The 10,592-nt window shown below is 36.0% G+C and overlaps 1 protein-coding gene across 11 annotated transcripts in view; it reads right to left on the bottom strand.

Annotated features, from left to right (window-relative positions):
• Positions 1-372: 372 nt before the first annotated feature.
• The window catches only part of LOC132132883 (protocadherin gamma-C5-like), a 94,514-nt gene continuing 84,294 nt past the window's right edge, over positions 373-10,592 (bottom strand). For 6 of the 11 annotated variants that reach the window (XM_059545430.1, XM_059545427.1, XM_059545434.1 and 3 more), the window contains 4 exons: positions 7,621-7,679; positions 6,964-7,017; positions 3,154-3,272; positions 373-2,046 (listed from right to left, as the gene is read on the bottom strand). In XM_059545430.1, coding sequence (XP_059401413.1) covers positions 1,817-2,046; positions 3,154-3,272; positions 6,964-7,017; positions 7,621-7,679 — 462 coding nt within the window. In that variant the 3' untranslated portion in view covers positions 373-1,816. The remainder of the gene's footprint in view (positions 2,047-3,153; positions 3,273-6,963; positions 7,018-7,620; positions 7,680-10,592) is intronic. The other 5 variants (XM_059545433.1, XM_059545431.1, XM_059545435.1 and 2 more) reach the window with 1 other exon arrangement.

Genomic DNA, 10,592 nt, shown 5'->3' with positions numbered 1-10,592 from the left:
TCACAGACAACGCAATTACAAAAATACAGCTCAACCATGACTGTGAGTTCTGACAAAATTTTATTTCAAATGTAAGTGTTCCAATAATAAAGTAAAACCTAAATCAACAGCGATATAAATATTAGCTAATAAAATAAAGAGTAACATGAGGTGCTAAGCATTTCTTAAAAGGAATCACAGTCAAATACAGAAAGTTAGCCGAGCAGCAGACAGACATTTATATATATATATAGATATATAGATAGATAGATATATAGATAGATAGATAGATAGATAGATAGATAGATAGATAGATAGATAGATAGATAGATAGATAGATAGATAGATAGATAGATAGATAGATAGATAGATAGATAGATAGATAGATAGATAGATAGATAGATAGATAGATATTCATAGTCAGACAGGATTGGCATTCCAGTATCATTACAGACTGAATGGAATTACAAGCACAGAAAAGTACAGTAAGATGTGGAGAGGGGTGGTACTCTAAAGACAGTAAGTATTGTCTGTTATCTTCAAAGTTTTAGGTGATTGGAGAAAAGGAAAGAAAGTGTAATAAAGGGTGAAAAACACAAAAATATGCACATACTCCACAAGCCTTAAGCTACGATTGTGTCTTCAGAAGTTGAAGTATGTATAGTTTGGTTAGTCAATGATCTTTTAAGTTTTTCTTCCTACAACACTACACTGGATCTTTTTTCTATCCTCTTGTTTTGTTGCATTTAAAAAAAAAGAAATACTGAAACATTCCTGTAACAGCCAGCCCTTGTGGCTCTACTGTTTGTACAGACAGGTTACACATTTTATATACACTGTGGTAGTGGTTGGTGCAGAAAAATGGACATAATCCTTCCATCTAAGATCCACTCAAGTACAGTATTACACTTAAGTTAATCATTAGTCTTTCCATGTTCATCATTTGTTTCTTTCTTTGTGGTTCACTTCATGTTTTCCATTAACTCTTAGCACATTCACTTTGACTTAAATCTTTCTTTGAAGGGATAAGATATATTTTCTGATCTTCAAAAACAGTTGACATTTCTTGCATTTCAAGGATTCTTATACCAAGCTAAAAGGAAATAAAAGCAAAGAATAGTCAAATGTTGTTAACCTAACATTTGGCTCTGCTTAACTTAATCATTAAGACGTTAATGAGAAGGCTGAATCTATTTTTAAATACCATGACAACAGCCCAGTGTCTCACCGAATGCAAATGTATTCTCTTTACTCCACAAACTAGTTAAATATACTTTCATGTGCCCTTTTTTCAAGTATCCACTTTTCACTGCATAGTTCAGCTCAATACTCTTTTTTTTCAATCAAGGTGAGATGTGTGGCACATTGTAAAAAAGCCTACAAGCATTTCATTTTGTAACCACAAGAAGCATCTAACTTGCTTAAAAAAGAAAGAAAAAAAAAGAAAGCTGAAACATGACATTTGAAAAAAAAAAAGAAGAAATTTATATTTTCTACTTGTTTCAGTAATGCTATTTACAGGACAGAGTTATCTGTCAGTAAAAGAGCTTCAGGAATCTGAACACATCTCTTCTTGTTCAGTCGTTCTTTGTTTCAGCGACAGAACAGGAAATGCTTGATTTTGGGGGGTTATTGAGTAAGATTCTGTAATGCAATTCAAAATGCAATAAATGAAGATAGGGAAATCTAAAACAAACAAATAAAAACCTCACAGATAAGAAAATTTAATGTAAAGAATGTTGATTCTTTAACCAAGCCTGTGGTCTCGTTATTTTGAGGAGAGATGCTCAGATCCTGGTGACATATTTCCACTGCTTTGATAGTGCTTCCACGCGTCTTACTTCTTGTCTTTCTTAGTAGGCTTCTTCTTGCTGGCAGGCGTCTGAGCTGCCTTGGGGGCTTCAACAGGAGGAAGTGCCTGGGGAGGGGGAAGGGCCTGCTGGGGTACCTGTTGCTGAGGGTTGGCCATGAGGGTGGCGGTACTACCCGGGATGAAGACGTTCTGGCGGTAGTCCGGGCCATACTGTGGATTGTAGCGAGGGCCGAGAGTTGCAGTGGCTTCACTTACTTTTGAGAGCAATGGTAGGGTGAGAAAGAAAGAAGAAATAGAAGCAGGTATAGAGACAGTAGAACAGGAGACAGAGAGATGGGAAAGGTTAGCTATGGGTTGGTTCGGCACAGAGCTCATAATTCAGTCACTCATGATCCGCATTGCAGCTCCCTCAGTAACCTGCTTCTGCTTGCCCATCCCCCATGCATTATATATGCCATAACAACGACACACATCACACACTCAGCAACACGCTTACAGAACAGAAAACATGTATATAGAAAAATAGCACACTAAAACAACACTATTTTTACAGTTCTTGTAAAATACATTGCGAATGGAAGTGACCTTGTCCTCTAAAATAAGCGAGGCAGCTCTGCCTTTGTCCCCAATGTATAAATGTGTTTCTTCTCCACAAATTCACAATGAAATTGTAGTCATACAATTGTTATCCAAAATCCACACTTGTGAAATTTGAACCAACAGATTTAGATAATGTGATGTGTAGTGTAGCTTCCAGTATGTATATGTGAATGTACTGTAAATTAGACTCTGTTGACTCTGAGATTCTGTTGATGTCCATTTAGGCTAGAGAAGAACATCAGCACAGTGCTATCATTCTGACTGCAGCTGCCGAGAGGGAGAAAAGCTCTATTATCTCTTTACACTTAATTACTTTGACAGTCTATAACAGTCAATAAATAGTGAGATCCGTTTTACTCTGGAAGCCGCACTCTATCTTTTCTTTCTCCTCTCACTCCATCTCCCTCTTTCCTTACATTATCCAGTTATTAAGTCTCTTCAGAATCTGACCTTGAGGACTGATGCATCCAATAAAATATAGCCTACTGTATGTGGACAAACAAGACCGGCGCATGCTGTGTTTTGGATGCTGGTGGGCTGATTTGTCCCCAACAGCTTGCTTAATTAGCTTAACCAGCAAGATTACCATGAGAATTTAGCTTGTAAACATTTGTTATGACATTATTGTTGGCTATGCTATTTTTTTCCTACAAGCTTAGTTTTTCTTGTTCAAGTGTTAATGGTCTCTCCACGTTCTCTTACTTGCTCTCATTCTAATGCGGTTTTATAAAAGAGGGAATAATAAGTGAATTGAGATTCACCGTTCGCTGCCACCATCATCGCCTGGAACTGTTCCGCCTCGGTAGGGGGGTTGGGCCACGGTCTTGTTCCCGCTATCACACCAGCACTGGCACCTGCCTCATCAGGATGAGCTCCTGCCCTAAATGACAGAGAACAAGGTTAGTGACTCGACATACATTCAAACACATTTATGGTGCTTTTTTTCCTCGCATTTTCCCTCTCACACATATACGAGAACAGCAGCCACCACGTTTGCTAGCATAAATGCGCCCGGTTCATTAGTTGAGACAGCCATTTTGTGTGACAGGGCAGAACAGTGCATTGCAGTCAGAAAATGGAGGCTAAAGTTGACAAAGCAGCAGTAGACATGAAGTAAACAGACAGATGCATTGTTCAGAATACAGTTGTGTCTGTTTATACCATGTGGCTTTACACATACACTTTGACATTTGATCAAACCATAACAAGCTTTATTTAAAGGGATAGTTCATCCCCCCTTCAATAGTTTTTTTTCTTACTTGCCCTCATGTTGTTCCAAACCTGTATAACTTTCTTTTTAATCTGTAAAACACTAAATAGAAAATACAGTGGCAGAAGTCTAGTATAAACCAGAATAAATAAATAAATAAATATATTTCTGCACAGTACTCAAACTTGCATTCTTGAAAAATGTTATTAGCTCAGCAATGTTTCGGGTCAATTGATGTTCCTCAGGCTTATAAAACATGCAGACATATCAGTTAATGTAAAAATAAATATCTAATTAAATATGAGTATTTACAATGGATAATAATGATAAATTCCCATTAAAGGTTCACTCCTTATTTTCAGTGCCTTTTGTGTCCCCAGTAAGGATCATGATCTTACAGCCTTAAAATGCTGAACATTATACATTTTAAATCTGTCTTAGTCATAATTAACATAATTTGACCAATTTGAAACATTAAACAGCATTTTAAAATACCACATATCATCACTTTTCCCATATCCCAAGGCTTGTGCATCCCATTTTCAATATAAATACAACACGTCATTAACCTCTAAACAGCTGCGCTCGTATTTTTAAACATGGAGGGTAATATTATGGGATTTAAATGCTTGAGTAAAAACTGAATGGTCAATATTTCTGTTGATGGTTTCATTTTTGGTTTCAAACTTTAGTATTCATGCAACTGCTTTTGTTACAGAGACATCGTAATAGACGACTGGTTTGAATAATTATACTCACCATTAATAAAACACCTGATGCTGTAGGGAGCTGACCAATTTAGTGAAATTCGTCTTGAAAGGATTAATAGCCCAATGAAGTTGCGATTGTAAATTGCAGTCTGTAAGACGCGCGACATCGCAGAAAAGATTCACAAATGTAAACTATATGCTGATCCAAATTAATATCAAATAGTCTATCAGCGCAGATAAACAGTTCTGCGTTCAAATTGAGTTAAAATTTGTTGCAAAGTACCGGAAAAAAGTAATTACCATCAATGTGACAGAGGGACATATAAAAATATATAGATTTGAATTATTTACTAATAAACTAGTGTTTTCTGAGTCTGTGTCCCAAGGATGAAGTGGCCTGACTTGTCATCTCCTTATTAGACGCGCCTTCTATACGGATTATGATTGTAATAAAATAGTTGTTTTGTTTGTTTGTTTTTATTATTTCGTCAAGTAGTAATTTAAAGCTTTCTACAGATATATTTATCATGTCTGTGAGGAATGTATTCGCTGAGTTTCGGTTTATTTTTGTAAGCGCTCCTGTTCAATACAAAACGGCAGAAAGCATGTTTATTTTCTTTATTTTATATTATTATCTCGCTGGCACCTATATGTCCCAAAAAAGTGTGCTTTATCTTGCACTTTCCGCACAAAATATTCGATATAGTGTACATTTATATGGGTTTAACGTTAAAACATCATTACATGCTTGAACTGTTTTATATCTTTAGATTTTATTTTAGACAATTCGTGATGATTTGAGAAGGCTAAACTGATCAAACATAGGCTATGATCAACTCTCCCTCTCTGTGCTGGCCGCTTGTTACTTTAAAAACAAAACGTATAGGCCTGTTTAACGATCAAAAACTGCTCCAAACATACAAAACTGAACTATTTTAATAGCTGAAACAATATAAGCTGTTTTGGGAGAATAGGGAAAAAAGACGGGCTGAACATCCTCAAGTGAGTTGCGGGGCAAACCGAAAGTTAATGCCGAATGTCCAGCACTCTTCTTCACTGCTCCGACTTCTCGTTTGTACCCTATGTGTTTTTCCCTAGGTACAAACTAAAATAAGTTGTAAAACTTATAAAAAAGTTTTTTTATTATTATTGTTGTGTTCGGCATGATGGGTCGCGTGTGATTTCATGACGTGCCGCGGGTTGAGATCCACTGGTTTAGAGCTACAGGATTTGTGGAGTAGCAGGATCCCCAAATAGATTGACAAAATTCATAATAGGAACAATAAATACTTCCACTACTACTTCGTTTGTAGCCTACACCAACCCTACACCTAACCCTCAGAGGAAACTTTGTGCATTTTTACATTCTGTATGGTTTATAAGCATTTTGAAAAATGGGGACATGGGTTATGTCCTCATAAGTCACCCTCTCCTTGTAATACCTGTGTCACTATACAGAGTTGTGTCCTGATATATCACAAACACACACACACACACACAGATGAGTGATGGGGTGCTGCGCCAGATGACCTGGCCTCCACAGTCACCGGACCTGAACCCAATCGAGATGGTTTAGGGGTGAGCTGGACCGCAGACAGAAGGCCAACAAAAGGGCCAACAAGTGCTAAGCATCTCTCGGGGAACTCCTTCAAGACTGTTGGAAGACCATTTCAGGTGACTAGCTCTTGAAGCTCATCAAGAGAATGCCAAGAGTGTGCAAAGCAGTAATCAAAGCAAAAGGTGGCTACTTTGAAGAACCTAGAATATGACATATTTTCAGTTGTTTCACACTTTTTTGTTATGTATATAATTCCATATATAATTCCACATGTGTTAATTCATAGTTTTGATGCCTTCAGTGTGAATCTACAATTTTCATAGTCATGAAAATAAAGAAAACTCTTTGAATGAGAAGGTGTGTCCAAACTTTTGGTCTGTACTGTATATATATATATATATTATTATTATTATTATTAGTCTTTTAATCTGTTTTTCATTGTCATTTCATATATTATTTTTCCCTCTAATATGCAAGTTTGAGTAGTGTATTAGAATTTTAATTTTAATTAATTATTATTATTATTTTTTTTTTTTTTATTTTTTTTTTTTTTTCAAATACATTTTTGAATTTCTTCTCTCTTTTATTTTTGGGTGAACTATCACTTTAAGTATATTTTGATTATTACAGGCTGGTCAGTTTCAAAATGACATGACTAAAAATCAGATTTTTTACTCTCTCTCTCTGCCCACACAGACGGATTGATAGCAGATTCCGTACATAAGGACAGAAATATTTCTCTAATCTTCAGGGACAGACTTCACAGACTTGGCTCTACAAAGCCAAAAATACATCAAATTGTAACAAACAAGTTTACTAAGCACACGTAAACACTGCAATGGCAACCCTCAAAGCAAGATGCAACGAACAGCTATCAGCGATACACATACATCCAAAAGCCGTATCCTCAAATGAACCAACTGCACGTAATTTGTGTTCACATTTATATGTGTAGGAACAGACTGGACAGCATGTTGCTGGAAGCTGCAGGACACATAATCTGAAAGATCTTAACACAACATTCTACTATAAGGCTACACCGGGTGAAGTCAAACGCTACCACACACTAGCCTTCTCTTCGCCTTCACTCTACCTGGACTTCTCGTATGGAGTCCATCTCTGCTGCAGGGTGTGGAACCTGTGTTGGCTGAAACATAAGCACAGGAGCATACAGCTCAATCACCCTGCTTCTGACCAGAGACTGACCAGAGCACATGGATGGGTGAGAACGTCTTTCGGTTTCCTTTAAGTTTAAACCGTATATCTTAAGACGTTTTGTCTCACAGGTAGTTGCTTCACTTTTGTATGTTTCTATCTGATAATTGCTATCATAATATATTTGTTGCACAATACTTTTTTCCCCTCGCTGTGATTTCTTTTCTTTGCAAGATTTTCACAGGATTTATTTTGAATGATTTTCTCTGTAGGATTGCTTTGCATGATTTATTGTGTAAGATTACAGTACTGTGATAAATTGCCATTAACATCTTTAATATTCATAAAATGGTGATGATGGGCTAAACGTACAGATGAACAGTACATTATTTCAGACTCTAATCTAGATATTTTGGTATTTGTTGATTTTATTTACAAATATTGTTTCGTTAACTCTTCAGGATGACTAAAAGAAGAGGACCGTGACCACCAAAAATCTAGCCAGATTTTGTTGTGTTATTATCTCACTCCAATCAGCGAGATTAAATAAAAACAATTACAAAACAGTGTATGTAATACCACGTTCAACACTTACCCGCTGGGTCCAGGCCTCTGGTTTGGGGGAAATCTCCAGTCAGCATTAGGGGGCTTTTGCTGAAAATGAGAAAAAAATAATTTTGTCAATATTCTTTTTTGTTTGGCATAGAGATAAATATTCACTATTGGTCCATTCTGGACTGCAGGAGGTCATAGGAGGTTGTAGTCCTGAAACACAAACTGGTATTATTGACAGCAGATTTGATGTGCTTCCTCTATTTTCTATGAAACTGCACCTTTGCTGAGAAAGAATAAGTTGAGGGGAGTAGTGAGAAACAGAGCAACAAAAAACATAAGGTAGAAAATAGGTTGAGGGAGAGTGTATGTGAATAATTGAAACTTCGATCATGTTACTGTCATGCATGAGTCCATGTACATGAGGACAATACACATAAGTCTGTATCAAACAAAATATGAGCTCACTTGTAGGTGGATTAATTTTTTTCATAATTCCTTAGTATCACACACAATTCTATTGCATTTCCCCACACTGAGTCGAGTCATTATAATGCAAGATAGCAATCAAAGCATGTGCAATATCACACTGTAATGATCCTCCAATCTTTAGTGAAGATTTCACAAAGACAGTCTGCTATTTGGGACTGCTTATAAATCATAATGACTGCAACAATCTGCCTCACCTGACTTGAGTATTTGAGCACACTATTCTCAGTCATAGCCCCTCTCAGATTCATACTGTTACATTTTCTGCCATTTTACATTTTCTGAGTCACTGGGTCTAAAAATAGCTCAGATTGTGGCCTGATTCTTAATACACTTGGCATTATAAAGTGCTTGGTCCAAAAAGTGAGTCATAGTGACTAGAGCCTTACTGTGAATTAATGACATATACAGTGTGATTTCCATCTTACTAGAAATGATTTTGAGAAATTGTATGACACTAAAATTCATACAGGTGTACCACAAACATCTGACCTGTGTATGTTTTTTTTTTTTTATTAACATGTATTTTTTTGCTTACACCACATCAAAAGTTTAGTGTCAGTAAGATTTTTTTTTTTTTAAATAAATTAATACTATAATACTATTTAGCAGGGATGCATGGACATAAGTGACAGTAAAGATACTTACAGTTGTACAATATTTCACAATATTGCTCTTATAATTTATTTTAGAGTAAAGACTCAATCAATCGATAAATCCTTGGTGGGCATAGGAGACTTTTTTTCTCATCAAACATTAAAGAAATCTTACCAACCTCAAACTTTTAAATGGTAGTCTATAATATTTCCTGAAAAACTGACCTTCATGAGTGAGTGAGTGAAGAATCTTTTTGACAGTTGCATGCTTAGAGTGCTCTGTGGGGCCTTAACAAACACAAAGTCGTTCCTTCTGGATATAGTAGAGAAACCAGGCGTGTATGAGTGTTTGTGTAAATCCCAGGAGACCCCCAAGACCTCCATGTATTTAATAGGACCATCAGTATTTAGCTGCATGTGGAGGTCATTGTGTTGGTGCTCATGAGATGTATGCTTGAAACCAAGATTTTGCATGAGGCACATAACATAACCATGATGGCTGAGCCAGTGCACTGCAACAAAAATTATAACCAGGAATGAGACCATTATAATGAAGGATAATGTAATTATGAGGTACAAAGTGAGGTCAGACCCTTTTGGACTTTTGGAGGTAGAGTTCCTAGGTTCAGAAAAGACATCTGAAGCTTTCTCAGCCAGAGTGATGTTAATTACCACACTAGCAGAGACAGGCACGTGCACACATAGACATGAAAGGGGGCTTGTGCACCTGCCCTTTTTATTCCTGGAGAGAAAGTGCCCTTTTTTCTGAAAAAAAGATTTTTGAAAAATAATATATATTTCTGTTTGCACACAGCTTCCCTGTCAAACAAATATATTTATTGAAATATAGTATCTAAATATCAGGTCAGGAGTTCTGAAGCGCTCCCTCTCCCTCTCCCCCGATTGTTAAACCCGATTGTATTGCTTCCGCTAAAGAAAATAGTCCGCTCCGTCTCTACGGTTAGAATCCTGTGAGTCCATAGCAACGCTCTGTTTTTCATGGCAACGGTCTGTTATACTCCGCACAGCGGTCTGTTGGTTATAACAGACCGCATTCTACATTGGAATTCAACCAAGCCATGTAATAAAATTAGTTAATAAAATAAGCATATATCACCACCAGGTGATATGCTTTAGTTATTTTGTTTATCCTATTTACCTGCATTTCCCTGTCAATTAGATGCAAATGTGCTCATTTTAACTAGTTGACGCCTAATTTGCATACAGAACGTCCCCAGTTATTGACTTACATCAAGAGTCTTTCCCCCCGAAATTTAGAAATCTAAATTGGTGAATTTAGAAGAAATCTACAGATGCAAACAGATGGAGGATACACTCTAACAAATGTAGTAAATCTGAGTAACTGCATCTGGTACATTAATAAATAAAACTGAGTAGAAATAAGTTAACATTAAACTTTAAAAATAACAATATTTATAAATTAACTATTTAAGTAATTTAACTTTTTTTTATTTCCTCGAAACCTTTATAAAATAGTCCACCACAAATACATACATGACATTGGCTTTTATTGAATTTTTACTCAATTATTTTGGTAAGTTTAATTTTAAAGTGTTATGTATTCTGATAACACCAAAATAATTAAAACGATGTAGTGCCTTGTGCAAAAATAAACAAATTATTAGTAAAACACGCCCCTCTGTTTGATGCAGTTATTTAGGTTATTCTAAATATGAAGAGTTCAGATGAAAAATCCTCTAAGTGTCATCTGAAATTTCCTTCAATAATAATCATTTTTATCAAGCTTGTATGTTTATGTGCACTTATTTCACATTACTGGCAATTAAAATTACCTATTAATTGTCATTTAAGTTAAATTACTGAACTTAAATACGAGCTTGAATAAAAAGCTCATAAGAAAATTTCAGATGGCACTTAGAGGCTTTTGCATCTGAACTCTTCATATATA

This window comes from Carassius carassius, chromosome 49 (genome assembly GCF_963082965.1).
Source record: "Carassius carassius chromosome 49, fCarCar2.1, whole genome shotgun sequence".
NCBI classification, from domain to species: domain Eukaryota; kingdom Metazoa; phylum Chordata; class Actinopteri; order Cypriniformes; family Cyprinidae; genus Carassius; species Carassius carassius.
The sequence above is the reverse complement of the archived record's forward strand: the minus strand, read 5'-3'. Positions and strand labels throughout refer to the sequence as shown.